Source organism: Paramisgurnus dabryanus, chromosome 5 (assembly GCF_030506205.2).
Source record: "Paramisgurnus dabryanus chromosome 5, PD_genome_1.1, whole genome shotgun sequence".
NCBI lineage: Eukaryota > Metazoa > Chordata > Actinopteri > Cypriniformes > Cobitidae > Paramisgurnus > Paramisgurnus dabryanus.
The window spans coordinates 46,727,790-46,743,648 of record NC_133341.1 but is presented as its reverse complement, the minus strand read 5'-3'; the positions used below and the strand labels follow the sequence as shown (position 1 = coordinate 46,743,648).

At 36.5% G+C, this 15,859-nt stretch overlaps 1 protein-coding gene across 1 annotated transcript in view; it reads left to right on the top strand.

Moving 5' to 3' along the window:
- The window catches only part of serinc5 (serine incorporator 5), a 34,630-nt gene that overhangs the window by 13,059 nt on the left and 5,712 nt on the right, over positions 1 to 15,859 (top strand). The window contains exons 3-8 of the mRNA XM_065284496.2: positions 2,892 to 3,070; positions 3,969 to 4,051; positions 6,087 to 6,180; positions 10,020 to 10,231; positions 14,140 to 14,232; positions 14,458 to 14,584. Of these exons, the coding sequence (XP_065140568.1) occupies positions 2,892 to 3,070; positions 3,969 to 4,051; positions 6,087 to 6,180; positions 10,020 to 10,231; positions 14,140 to 14,232; positions 14,458 to 14,584 (788 nt within the window). The remainder of the gene's footprint in view (positions 1 to 2,891; positions 3,071 to 3,968; positions 4,052 to 6,086; positions 6,181 to 10,019; positions 10,232 to 14,139; positions 14,233 to 14,457; positions 14,585 to 15,859) is intronic.

Genomic DNA, 15,859 nt, shown 5'->3' with positions numbered 1-15,859 from the left:
TACTTATCTAGATTTACATAATAACTACCAAGTATGTACCACTGGTAAGTACAGTAATGATACCAATTAATTACCATGTAGATACCTAAAAGTAAGTACCACACATTTGTCGGTAAGTACAACTTATTTACCATATATGTACAAGGTAAGTACACGTACTGTAAAATAAAGTGCTACCGTTTTTTTTAACAGAAAAAACAAAAAAACTAAATATTTTCCAAAAAATACATTTGAACCACCATGTGATTATTATTATTATTATTATACCCTGAGATGGGTCAAAGATTGGTAGCAACATTGATTTTCATGCATTGTTATTTTTTGAACAAGGTCAGATTTTATAAAAAACTTCCTTAAGTGTTCCTAAGGCCACAAAATGACACCTTCCCAAAAATTGCTCTAAAAATATCATACGTCAATATTTTTTTTCATTTTAAACGATGCAGTCTTTTAGAACTACTTCTGCCTGAAACATAGATATCAAATATTAATTAAATTTGTGGAAATTTTAACCCTTTATATGCCTGTTTGCTTACATTAGCCCATGTTTTTTTACAGAAAAAAACAAAAAAAACAAAATATTTTCCAAAAAATACATTTGAACCACCATGTGATTATTATTACTATTATACCCTAGGATGGGTCAAAGATTGATAGCAACATTGATTTTCATGCATTGTTATTTTTTGAACAAGGTCAGATTTTATAAAAAACTTCCTTAAGTGTTCCTAAGGCCACAAAATGACACCTTCCCAAAAATTGCTCTAAAATATCATATGTCAATATTTTTTTTCCACTTTAAACGATTCAGTCTTTTAGAACTACTTCTGCCTGAAACATACATATGAAATATTAATATAATTTGTGGAAATTTTTACCCTTTACATGCCAGTTTGTTTACATTAACCCATGTTTTTTAACAGAAAAAACAAAAAAACTAAATATTTTCCCCAAAAAAAACATTTGAACTACCATTTGATTATAATTATTATTAGACCCTAGGATGGGTCAAAGATTGGTAGCAACATTGATTTTGATGCATTGTTATTTTTTGAACAGGGTCAGATTTTATACAAAACTCACACTTCTTAAGGCCAAAATGATCCTAAGGCCAAAATGACACCTTCCCAAAAACTGCTCTAAAAATATCATACATCAATAATTTTTTCCACTTTAAACTATTAAATGTTTTAACACTACTTCTTCCTGAAACATGTATGTGAAATATTAATAAAAATTTTGGAAATTTTAACTCTTTAAATGCCAATATGTTAACATTAATCGAACCACAGTGTTTGGCTGAAGTCGTGAAACCTTTTGTGGGACATCGTAGCCCAGATAGTGACCTGTCCTGATTTCTCACTCCAGAGACTGAGGGCTGATTCATTTTTTATCTGTAAACACCGGCCAGAATGAGAAGCCCCACATAAGCCTGCAGTTTCTCTGTCTCTAGATCTCTCCAGTCTATGACTGTCTCCCATGTAGGTTTGTCATGGCCCCAATATGCTACAGGATTTCCTGCATCAGCATCAATTAAAAGCTTGAAGTCAGGGCACTGATTCGGGCAGTGGCATAGTGTGTGAGCCCTGGGATCAAATCTCTGGCTGCTGGGAAGTAGCGGAGCATCTCCATGTTTGTGGGAGACCAGAAGATTTTTCCATATTTGACGTCCATCCTGCCGCCACTTCATCCATCTCCTCTCCGCTCTCACCTTCTGACAAGTCTTCTGAAGATCCCTCTAATGAATTAGACTCCAGCTGGTCTACTTCCACCTCTGAGGCCTCCGTGTAGACCTCAGAATCCTCGGAGGAAGATGAGGAGCCATCCTCGCTCTTGAAGTGCATGATTATTTCAGGAGCCTTATGTGTGCTGTAATGCCTTGCCATTTTCACTACTTCTGCTATACTGTTCATACTTATAGCAGTGTACTTGCATAAACAACATGAGCGAGAAACAAAATGAACATTGATTTTGTTTTGGTTCTTGCCTCTTATTGTTTTTATTACTGAATTAGTTTATAACGCAGAATGTGCCCTTCAAAAGGGAGAAGAATTTGGATATGTTGAATATGCCCCCCTGCCCCACTCAATACCGACTCCACCCCAACATCACCACCACCCCCTTACCACTCAGACACACTTATTTTACTCACACACCAATTTTCAACATTAAAGGTTTATCTTTTCAGCAGCTATGCGGTCCGCAGAAAACAGCAAAAATTGTGACATTTTGATGAATGCATGAAATGGTAAAAAGTAGCGCCACCTGGTGGACAAGTATAAAAATTAAAACTTCAAGGCCAGTAGTTTAAAATGATATATTGACATAAAGGTTTGTATTAGTTTAATTTAAGATAAATGGGGGGTCAAAAATGGTAGTTATAATGGTTGTCAATGGGGCAGTTTTTGTCCTTAGGAACACATTAGTCGGTTTTTGCGTAGCTTAGCCATTTTAAGCTAATTTAAAAAACTGAAACCAAAATTCTAAAATGTATCAAAAATTATTAACCTTTGGCAAGTTTGGGCAATATTCAACCATCACAGTCAAGATGGTTTAAAAATCAAAATCAAAATGGCACAAAATGTCCCTAGGAACTCTTAAGGGTTAAACAATCTAGATATCACCAGTCGCCATAAAACAACCAAAATTGATAAACGACTTAAGTTGTTACATAGCTTCATTCAGTGCTATATATTCAACTACCGTATATATGACCCTTTCACTTTGGTAAACCACAGTAGGTCCTTATCAAAAAAAAACTTTGTACGGCTTGACTTTCAGTTGTGACATACACTATAGGGATGTCAGTTTAACTTTAGCCTCCGGGCAAATGTATGTATTCTGTTCCTCAATGTGACCTTATTCCTCTTTTGTTTTCTGCTTTTTCACAGATTCCATTTTATGAAGATATGTGTCTCCAGCTGAACGCTGGGGAGAACTGCAGCACGCTTGTGGGATATTCAGCCGTGTATAAAGTCTGTTTCGGCATGGCCTGCTTTTTCTTATTCTTTGCCTTGTTCACCATTCGGGTGCGAACCAGCACAGAATGCCGGGCGGCCGTCCACAACGGGTATGTGATCCACCCCGGCACTTTTGAAGTGGTATTTACACTGGAAAGAGTGCAGGCTCCTCCTCTGTTTTCTCAATGGTCCCTCAGCCGGGTCCACGGTAGGGATAGAGACCACCATGCTTTGTTTGGACTGTACGCCCCCCAGATTCTCCTTTATTTAGCACAACCAAAGTGTGGTCCAGAAAAATAGTGTTTGAAGACAAACTTCACCCCTGCAAACACACTGGTTTAGCCCCAGATCTTCCTGTTGCTGTACAGATCTTTGTATACAGAAATGCAAAGTGAGGAAGTATAAGTCAGGGCAGCCTGGAGCTAATACATTTTAAAAACAGACAGGTACAAAATCCCTCCATAAAACACTTCTGACCTGTTTCCACTAGGGATGTTGATTTTCCCAATCAAGAAACACACCTTATTAAATGTTTTCCTGGTCTTGCAACCAAAGTTAGCTGTTAAACTTTTTTAAAAATTGGATGAAAAATGAACAAAATATAACAAAATTATAATAATCCCATTGTAATGTCAGAAGGGGATAATACCGCCCCTTTATCTGGACTATTCAACCACAGCACTGCCATTTAGTGCATAGATCAGCTCATTCGCATTTTAAAGGACACACCCAAAAACGCACATTTTTGCTCACATCTACAAAGTGGCAATTTAACATGCTATAATATATTATCTATATAGTATTTTGAGATAAAACTTCACATGCGTACTCTGGGGACACCAAATATTTATATTACATCTTAAAAATGCTTGTGAAATGTGCCCTTCAAGTATTTGCACACAGCTGTCACTATCGCACTTTGTTGTGTAGCCCTGTGATAACAGCTGCAGTGAGACGTGCAGTGCGGTGCATCCCTTAAATGTAGCAATTTCTTATCTTTCTTTGCAGATTTTGGTTCTTTAAGTTTGTGGCTCTGCTGGGCTGCTGTGCCGGTGGATTCTTTCTCCCAAACCAAGAGAAGTTTTTAGAAGGTGAAGTATAATCCGTTTTCTGATGCCAAACGTTTTTTATCTAGTTGTACAGGCTTGTTATTTTTCATTGATGTGTTTTATTGAGAAAATCAAAATCGGTTGTGGGAAAGTTTTATTATTATTATTTTTTTTAAGTCTTTCCCCACCAGCATTTTTTATGATTTTCACAAAAGTTTAATGCCTCCCAGAAAATGCTCTTCTTTAAATATGGGTAGGTTTCTTCAAAAACACAAAATTTTGGAGATGGTCCTCACTGCGGAACACAACATCCAGGGGGCGGGGTTGGATCTAGATCCAACTCCTCCCACTTTATATACTTTGTTCCACCAAATGAACCAGTAGTATTATTTATTAATACTACTTATTTATTTATTTACTTATTTATTTATTATTTATTTATTTATTATTTATTAATTAGTTGCAACCTATGGTCGCCAACGTTTGCTCTTATCAATTTAAGTGTACGTTTGATTAATAATATAGTTGAGAAAGATTCATAATTTAGAAAGTATCACAGTTAGGTGTAAGGGGAGGTACGGACACGTTCCCGACAGTTTGATATCACTGAAGGGATTTATTTGTACATTATCCCACTTATTACACAGCTATTCCTATACGAGTAAATATAAAAACAAATTTATTTGATATCTTTTATTAGCAAATAAAAAAAAGTAAACCATCTATGAGGGAAACCTGTTTCCTAATGGCTGTAAGCAAAGACGCGTTAAAACAAGTTCAAAGTCCATACGAGATAAACATTCAATTTATTAATTTCTAAAAAACATGCCATAGCCTATATATTTTAATAATTATGCATATTCATACTGTATCCATTAATAGGTCTTAAACTGCATGTGGTAAGATCGTAGTAGGCTTACCCGAAATGTTTTACTCCAAAACATTATAGCAAAAAACTTACATTTCACCCTAAAGCCACTACTTTTATTGTAGTCATAAGTAAAGTTAGTTTTTATGTCAAAATAAATAAACTTAATTTAGTTACGACTTAATGCGGAACTGGTAACGCAGCAACACGTGTATGACGTGTCTTGTGGTAAAACTGCCGACCAATGGGATCTCTGGATCGGGATCCAGCTCCGCCCCTGGATCTAAATCCAATCCCGCCCCCTGGATGTCGCGTTCTGCAGTGAGGCGCTACTGAAATTTTGAGCAAAGAGCTGAGATCATTTTTGTAAAGGACATTTGATAGAGATCAGTTTCAGAGCGGTCCTCAAAACTTAGATGGACATACAGCTGTTTGCCCTAGGGCGATAATTTTTTAAGTTGCGGAAGTGCTGTATATAATTGCGGTATTGTGGATTGATGAGATAACTCATTAGTGGCCGGGAAAGAGTTAACAGTGTTGAGTTTAAAAACATTATATCCACTCAAGGTCATCTGTCCGGTTCAGACTGTGCTCACAACATCCTTTATCACTGACCTTGTGATTGGAGGATTGCATGAGCACTTTTTCTATTGTGTTACTCTGGACTCTTTAGTTTTATCAGAAAAAAACAGATTTTTTTCAAATAAGCCTGAGCTCCTGGAGGAATACAGCAGATGGAGCGAGCCACGAGCAAGCAAAACACACAAAACATTTTCCCATTATCTAAATAACTTATGATTCCCTACATGTTCGTGTCATTTATATTATATGCACTTACCGACTGCCAACAAAACAGTTTTATGAGGTAAAGATATCAAAAATTATATTTTTACAGAATTTTCTTTACATTAATGTGGGAACTTGAGTTTATGTAGAAATCAGTAAATCACAAAAAAATACTTTAGCTAGGTTTAGTATATAGTCCAAAATGCAATGATACTTGTTTTGGTTAGTGAACATTTAAAGGCGGAGGATGACCTACACTTTAATTTACATAATATCTCAATCCAAACTTTGTAATATCTCAAACATTTAATGGTGTGCTTGGCAGTTAGAAGAAAGCAGTCTATATTTTAAAGACCCTTGACTGTGACTCATGTCGCTCTCTCTCTCTCTCTTTCTACCTCTCTCTCTATGTCTCTCTTTCAGTGTGGCGTTATGTGGGGGCCGCTGGCGGGTTTCTCTTCCTTCTCATCCAGCTAATGCTTCTCGTCCAGTTTGCCCACAGATGGAATCAGAACTGGTGAGCTCAATCTCAACGCTTTCCACAGAGCATTTTTCTCTGTCTTGACTTTATTCATTTACAGAATGGAAAACTTATTAGGCCGTTGGAGAACAATTTCCAATACTTTCCATCATCGTGTCCAACTGTTCCCTGGTAACTCCAACTCGCGCAACTGGAAATCATTAGGTCTGGGAAGAAAGACTGTAGTATTATCTGACTGCCTTTAATTTCCACTGTCAGAGAGAGGTTACATGGTTGCCAGGCAGGGTGGTCCAAAAAACGTGCACACAAATGTGGACTTTAAAATAACTAGGTTGAAATAATTTTGGGAAAGTTTTAGCCCAAGTGCAGCTTATTTTAGGCACTACGGGAAATCAAGTGCGATGCACAAATCACATGGATATTTGAAGTAAAGTTACCACCAAAGTTTCAATACCAAACTCAGCAGGATCATACCAGTTCTAGTAAAACCATTTGTAGTTTTCTCATTGCTAGTTTGAAAGTCATGAAACACTTCAGATGAAGATTGAAAGAGAAAACTAATTTTCTGGTTGTCTTGAGCAGAGCGCTCGCTCTCCATAAATATTGTATGGTGCTGTGGTTGACTACGCCTGTGTGGTGTTGACATTATAGGGAGGGAAAGAAAGAACAAGAAAGCGACTCTTGGCTGCTGTCCAGTCTGTAGACAGGAAACTAACATCAGCATCAGAGTTTCCTCTCCTCTCTCTCTCTTTGTAAACAAATGAAGACTTTAGCACAAAAGAAAACTGTCCTAGACTGGCAGCAGGGATTTCATAACACCTTACATCTTCCCTTTATCACTTGCAAAACTAAAAAAAGATATTTTATGTAAGTCTGAGACGAAAAAATTTGGGCAACTTGATGCAAATTTAAACTTTATCATGAAAAGTAAAGTTTTTAACCATACTGATATCTCAGATGGTTTAAATAACCATGCAATGTCTATTAAAGTTTTTAAAGCATTTCTTAATTCTTTTTCATAGTCTAAATTGTTACATCCATAACAGAGAAATGTCACATCCATAGTGTTGTTTCTTCCTCATAAATGCTCATACAAAACTTTAAAAAAGTAAATATTATTTGTTCTTTGAAGAGCCGTCCCTTCTCCATTATTTGGGTGTTATTGCTTCTGGTTCTGGTGCCTTTAACTTAAGTATGTTGCCTCCTTTTTTGTCACATCCATAACGCGTGCATGTTTCCCTTATCTAAAATGGGTGTAGACTGATATTTTTCTAATGTCTGTACTCTATCATCAGGGCTTTAGGAAAATATAAATGGATTTACTGCTTAAAACATAAAAATTTAAGTCACTTTATGCACTTTGTTTGTTGGGAAACAAATTACATTTTCTGCGAAATTTGACTTGACAACTCAACTTATAAATCATTATTATAAGCTTATTAGTGTGAATTAGGGGTGGGCGATATGAAAAAAAATTATATCACAATAGGATATGTGACAGACAGGAGCAAAATTAGGTTTTCCCCTTTAAGACTTAAGTCCAGATTCAATATATTGTTACACTTGCTTTTTCTCTTTCAGCCATTAACTTTCTCTTAAGATCTAAATGGACGTGTTTATGGGAATAATTTTAACGCAGACCAAATAAGCGGCAGAATTGCTCACAAGCTTAATGAGCAGCGGATGCACGACTTGCATGCTCCTTTGACACAAAAACAGCACTATTGTTTGTATTTGTATTTGTTAGTATTGTTTTAATGGCTTAAAATGTTTTAAATAGGGATGCACGATATATTGGCCGACATATCGTTATCGGCCGATAACTGCTTATTTTTAATATTATCGGTTATCGGTCTGATAGCAAAATTAGGCCGATAAATGTAAGCCGATAAATGATGGATTATTTCGGTTTGTTGAACCACTTCACTTGCTCATTGCTGGCCATGTGGAGTTTTGATTGGTGCTTTCTGTGACATAGCACGAAGATGACACATGTTGCGGGCTCAAGAAGAGTATGCTAGTCTAGCTCAAAGACAAGATGTCCGCTGTCTGGGAGTTTTTCATTGTGAAATTAATAAGATTATTTATCGGCCTATATATATATATATATATATATATATCGGTTATCGGCCCCCAAATAAAAAGAGTTATCGGTATCGGCCAAAATTTCCATATCGGTGCATCCCTAGTTTTAAAACTTCGGTGCTTAAATACATCTACAAACGTACATTTTTCGTGACCACGCACACAGCAACATTACGTGGGTGTGTAACGTTGATACAGACTATAGTCCAAAATCTCTACTGGTTAACAAATATTTACCGGTTTGTTATATCTACCGGTTTATCGTCCACCCCTAATGTGAATCTTAAAAAATATAAGGAGATTGATAGGGGTGTCACAATTCTCCAAATCCTCGATTCGATTACATTTTCGATTCTAAGGTCGCGATTCGGTTCGATTCTCGGTTTTTACTTTTTTCGAATGACAAATAATGCTATGCCATTATTATTTATTACTATTATAGTTTCACATTAACATGCACATTGCGTGCTTTTCCTCGCATGGGGGTTTGTGGGCTTCACTTTACGCGAGAGAGCTTGTAGAGAGAGGATTCCTTCTTGGATGCACCTGCACCTAATGCACGCGTCTTGAACTCCTAGCATCTAAAAATAAAACCAGCCGGTCATAAGCAGCTGCGCTTCTCTCTGTGTCACGTGCACGCACTCTCGCATCTGTCCGAACCCTAAACAAACTAAAATAGTAATCTTTACGTATTTGTTCAGTTTTATGCGTGTCATGTGAACTGAGGCAAACTATCCATTTTGTGAAAAATATTACCCGCTGCATCTTGGCGCTTCTCTCACTCTCGCGCACGTGCAGAGATCTGTGCTCTGTCCGAAGTAAGAGCACTAGGTTGTAATCCTGTTTATGATATGCATTTTAAGGAGTTGTTGCAATACATCCCTTGTGTTTAAAATATTTTTTTCCCCCGCTTGGCAAGCCGACCGGACGTGACATGGGGGCGTAGCAGCATCGATAATCCCATTTTTTTAATTCGAAGTTCGAGGTTGTGACTTAATTTCGATCGATTTCGAAATCGTGACACCCTTATGGTTTGAACACTTGATTGTTTGGGTATTTTCTCAATAATTGTTTATGCTTTATTTTTAACCAAAAAAGTTACATATTTCAGCTTTAAAATGAATTGGATATTTGTTAGGTTTTTTTTTTCTTATTAAACCAGATTGTCGTCGTCAAATAAGCTCAATTAATTTTACCATTAATTTGAACTCTTCAACCATTTCCCCTTTTAAAAAAATTTAATTGCTCCTAAAAGTTCTATTGTCTATTTATTAAGGTTTATTGCTGTAATTTCTAGCTTTCGTCACTGCTGTTTTTCTATTTAATGTACTCACAACACAGTAATGAATTAATAATTGCAATTTATTGAAAGCTATTTATTTTCTGGTAAAAAACTGATACCTTGCACTTGATGATAGCACATTGTGTTACAATTTGATAGTAAAAAAAAACTTTTTGCTTAAGGTTCTAAAGGGTTAACTTTAGAGATTCCACAATATTGTGCAAAACCGGGTGATTCGTTTATTGCAGCATGATTTGACATTTTTCCAAGTGAGGATTTTTCAGGACAAGCAAACTGTTCTGACCTTTTATGCCACAATTTACCATGGTCAGTCAATATGGTCAAGTTGCGTATTTGATTAGCGACTCAAAATCGTAAATTTGTCAAAATCTTCAAATTGTCATTTTCAGAATAAAACCCTGTTTTCAATCCCATGTGTTTGCAAGAATGTCTGAATGTTTGAAGTGCCTTTGTTTTGTTTAACCACTTCCTCTGTATCTGTCCGCAGGAGTTCGGGGGCCGATTATAATAAAATGTGGTACGCAGCATTGGCTCTGGTCACTCTGGTGCTGTTCTCCATAGCGGTGGGAGCCATGGTCTTTATGATCATATTTTACACTCACCCTGAGGCCTGCTTCCTAAACAAACTCTTTCTGGGAGTCAACTGCGGCCTGTGCTTCATAGTCTCCCTGCTGGCCATCTCACCCTGTATACAGACCTGTGAGTTTACACAGCTGAAGGTCTTTCTTCACTGACCTACTTTTTGTACTTACAAGCAGATGTTTGTTTGATATTAAACAGCAAAGTTTATTCATAGTGCCTGAAGCTGGAAGATATCCTATGTGTGAGGCAGTTTTATACAATGAATAAATACAAAAATGCAGTCTGCACACTGAAAAATACTGCTCCATACAAAAGTTTATTTAATTAATTAAAAAGCAACGTTTCGACCCTCAGGTCTTCATCAGGCACAATCTCAATAAGTGAGGAACACCTTTAAATACATAACAGGTGCTCACCTTAATTAGACTTCCTCACTTAGAAGTCATGTGACAGAAACAAATCATGTGACAGAGACAAATCATATGACAAACACTCAAAATACACCATCATATAACTTGAAAAGAAAAAGACAAACATTTAAAAAATTATTATAGAAATGGCTTGATATCAAAATCCTCATTCAACCCTAATGGTGACAAAGTATTTAGAGAATAAATCCAAAAACATTCTCTCTGTAATAATTTTCCAATAATACCCATTATATATACTCTGCCTAAGGTTCACAAAGGATTAGACACCCCTTTAAAAGGTCGTCCAATAGTGAGTGGCATTGGTAGTCTTACTGAAAACATCTCCTCTTATGTGGATTATTTTATAAAACCTTTTGTACCTATGTTGTCTTCCTATGTCAGAGACTCTATGGATTTTATTGAATCACTATTTTGTGTTGATTTAGCTATAGATGATGTGCTCTTGGCCACCTTTGATGTTCAGAGTTTATATACAAATATTCCTCACATTGAAGGTTTAGGTGCTTTAGAACATTTTCTAACAAAAAGACCTGCAGATGAAAAACCCAGCACAGCATGTTTATTGGATTTAGCGAACATTGTCTTAACTAAGAACTTTTTTCGTTTTCAGGATGATTTTTATTTACAAATTAAAGGTACTGCAATGGGTAGTAAAATGGCACCAAACTATGCTTGCTTGTATATGGGCATTTTCGAAAATGATTTTATTTTGAATGAGTCAAATTCCTTTTTTCCTAATATTTTGTTCTACAAACGGTATATTGATGACATTTTTATGATTACCAAGGCTACACCTGCAGAGATGATGTTATTTCTAAATTATCTTAATTCCAGGAATGAGCATGTGAATTTCACTATGGAATATGACTCTGTTAGCATCAGTTTTCTTGATGTTAGAGTATACAAATGTGACGGCAAACTTCATACCGATCTATATCGTAAACCTACGGATCGAAATACCATTTTGAGAGTGGATAGTTTCCATCCTAGACCTTTAGTTAAGAGTTTGCCTATTAGTCAGTTTAAACGTGTGCGTAGAGTGTGCAGCACGGATGAATCTTACACTTACCAATCTAATCAGTTAACTAAAAGATTTCTGAATCGTGGTTACCGTATGGAATGGATAGAAAATGCCAAACAGAAGTTGAATGATACATCTCAAATGCAGTGTTTCCAGAACAAACGTAACAACAAAACGCAAGCCTTCAATGCTCCCATTTGCACAACGAAGTACTTATCTCTGGGTGCGGAGTTTCGTAGAATTTAAAAAAAAACACTGGCATATTATTTCTAGTGATCCTAGTTTGTCTGGCGTTTTTAAAAACAATCCTAAATTAGTTTTTAAACGACAAATTAACCTCCGTGATTGGTTGGTAAAATCTGAATATCCTGCACGCATGAAAGGTATTCCATCTCTCCCTCCAGGTAACTACAGGTGTGGCAATTGTGCTCAGTGCGCTTTCACACACAAATGTAATTCTTTTAGTCATCCACGCACTGGTCGCGACATTCCGATACGGGGCACTATCACATGTGCTTCAACCCATGTTATCTATTTAATTCGCTGCCCGTGTGGTCTTGCCTACGTGGGTAAAACATCCAGACAATTACGTATTCGTATTTGTGAACATCGCAGTAACATTAGGACCGGTGATATGCGTAGTCCCATTGCGTCTCATTTTAGGCAAATGGGTCATAATGTCAGTGTGTTAAAGTACATCGGCATAGAAAAGGTAACTAAACCATCAAGAGGTGGAGACTATGAGAAGAAATTATTACAGAGAGAATGTTTTTGGATTTATTCTCTAAATACTTTGTCACCATTAGGGTTGAATGAGGATTTTGATATCAAGCCATTTCTATAATAATTTTTAAATGTTTGTCTTTTCTTTTCAAGTTATATGATGGTGTATTTTGAGTGTTTGTCATATGATTTGTCTCTGTCACATGATTTGTTTCTGTCACATGACTTCTAAGTGAGGAAGTCTAATTAAGGTGAGCACCTGTTATGTATTTAAAGGTGTTCCTCACTTATTGAGATTGTGCCTGATGAAGACCTGAGGGTCGAAACGTTGCTTTTTAATTAATTAAATAAACTTTTGTATGGAGCAGTATTTTTCAGTGTGCAGACTGCATTTTTGTATTTATTGATTGCATATCCAGTTGTCTTGCACCTGGCCCAAATTTGGGTTTAGTTGATGTGCACACCACTTCTGTGTGTTCTGATTCTTCAGTTTTATACAATGATCATAAATAGTCAAACATTTATGAGGATATTGTTTAAAGCAGTCATTGTGGATGTCTGGAAAATTTTAGGGGAATTTTTGCGGTTTTATCTATATGTGATCTAATGTGTTATGGCTGTACTTCTAAAACAGCCTAAGTTTAAGGTTTTCTACTTGTTCGTTTTTTATAAAGTTAATTTCATGGTAAAATTGCTGCCTGCAGTAAACAATACAATGCTGTCTTCAGACGTAAAAGCTGCAATCCATAACTCGACTCTCTGTCGCCAACTCTGTTTGAAAATAAAATTGCAAGTAACTAGTTATTTACTTTGGATGGGTTAAAGGGATAGCTTACCCAGAAGTGAAAATTACTCGCCCTCAAACCATCCTCGATGTATATGATTATCTTTTTTTCTCACATAAACACAATTAGAGTTATATTAGAAAATTTCCTGGCTGTTACAAGCTTTATAATGGTAGTAAATGGTGCTTCTGATTTGAAGCCCAAAAAACTCTATCCATCAATAATCCTTCACAAAAGTAATCCACTTTTCGTTCCCAATATTCAACAGTTTGTTCCTTGGAATTAATTATTATAGTATTTCGTAATTACTATTACAATTATTATTACTTCAAATTATGAATTTGCCTAGTAAAACATGTGGATGTCGTGGAAACAAATTGTTAATTTGAATTATATTCGGAGCTCCGTATCAAACTGGATCTAAGATACAGCTAACAAACAACTGTATGTAAATACAGAACAACACACTACAAAAGTTATAACATCATTTAAAAATATTATTTTAAAAAAACTTAACCGAACCATTAAGCAGACATAGAATTTAGATGTAGGCTAATAATAATAATAATAATAAATTATTATTGTTCTAAATATCAATAAGCGTCATTAATAATAAAAATAATAATAAGAATATTACAAATTGTCATCCAATTATAAATGTGTCTTTAATCCCGCTCTTTAAACTCCCAAATAAAAAATTTTGTTTCTTTCCACTTCCCTGGTTTCTCTTCTTTGCCGTCTTTCGTGTGTCAATGGCATAAAATGAGGGCGTGGGGGAGGCGGAGACTTGAATTTATATGGACGTGTTATTCAAATGACGATCGTTTTCAGCCGCGGCATTTATGAAGGGCAGGTATTGCGTACACCTGAATATCAAAGGTACGCACAGTTTCATAAATCAGGCGGTGAGAGGAGTGTAAGCATAATCTTACGCCAACATTTACGCCCGTTTCTACGCAAGAATGATAAATGAGGGCCAATGTGTTTATGGCTTGTAACCCATTGTGAACTCAAAATGTGGTTTAAAATCTGAGAACTGTGCCATTTCCTCTTTTGTCCACACAGTTCAGCCTACCTCAGGTCTACTGCAGCCTGCGGTCATCACCGTCTACGTCATGTACCTCACGTTCTCAGCTCTCGCCAGCAAACCCATTGAAAGTAAGTGACGTTTGGACTCTATAGCTCTCACTTTTGTCTGTCTGTCTGTCACACTTTTTCTCTGTAAATGTGTGGCCTGTGGTTCATCTTACAGATTGTTAGCTGTTAACTATTCAGTTAATGCATGACCACGATAGCTTCCTAATGAATTAAATTCACCACATCACCCATTGCAGTTCTCTTATACTGCTTTATTAAAATGCTTTCTCCCTTTTTTTTTTGTAGCGGTGCTGGAAAACGGCAACAACGTCACCGTCTGCGTCTTTCCCCTCAACTCAGGACTGCAGAGCGACACCACCATAGTAAAGGGTGTCGGGACGGCCATACTGTTCGGCTGTATACTGTACTCTTGGTATGAGCTATGAAACTATAGTTTTTGCACCACATCTTAAAGGGAAACTTCACTCTTTTTGAAAATATGCTCATTTTCCAGCTCCCCTAGAGTTAAACATTACATTTTTACCATTTCCATTCAGCTGATCTCTGAGTCTGGCGGTACCACTTTTAGCATAGCTTAGCATAGTCCATTGAATCTGATTAGACCATTAGCATCACGCAAAAAAATAACCAAAGAGTTTGTGATATTACGCACTGCCCGAAAATAGTCCCCTTGGTTACTTTCAATAGAAGGGGACTTTTTCAGGCGCTGTGTGATATAATTTTTTTATGTGATGTTAATGGTCTGATCAGATTCAATGAATTATGCTAAGCTATGCTAAAAATGGTGGTGCCAGACACGGAGATCAGCTGAATGGATTCCAAAACGGTAAAAATCAAATGTTTAAGTCTAGTGGAGCTGGAAAATGAGCATATTTTCAAAAAAATGGCAGTCCCTTTAAAGGAACATGACCCCAAAAAGACAAGTCTGTCAATTATTTGATAACTCTCATGTTGTTCCAAACAACATCTGTGAATAAAATCTAAAACTGCTGTTTTAAATACAACAAGACTGGAGGGTAATTCACACTGCCAGTTTTCGAAAAGAGCTATAAAAACATCCATAAAAGTACCATAAAGTATTTCATGCGACTATATTCCAAGTCTTCTCAATTCACAGAATGTGAGGAAAATGAAGTCTCCATGTGCTGAAAATCTTCCCGCCTGCGGTCACTCATAAATCCTGTTCTCCAAAAAAAAGATCATTTTTAAACCCTCTCAAAACCATCGTCTTTTGTGTTGCATGGAGTAAAGAAAGTCATAAAGGTTTGACATGACTGTGAATAATAATTTTAGGGTGAACTGTTCCTTAAACTAACTGCAGATATTCTTGGCCTGGGCGCAGGTCCCTCTAACATGTTATTTAGATGGGTGATCCCGAAAAAATCCTCGGAGAATGTAAACGTGTAATTTTCCAGCTTTGACAAGATGTTAATTTAGACTTAAAAGCAGGTAGTCTTGTAGGAATGAAGTGAAGATTAAAAGCTCACTTACTGCGAGGAGTTAAACTTGCATGTGTTTATCATTAAATGCAGACATGTCTGCTGAGGCAATGCTTTTTAGAGATGTTCCTTCCCACCAAGGGCGTATTTACACATGCATCAGCTGTCAGTTTCATGATTCATGGCAGTGCTTGTAAATCAAATCGAGGTTTCATGAGGCTAAATACATTTTTTTGTGATTTTTTTTC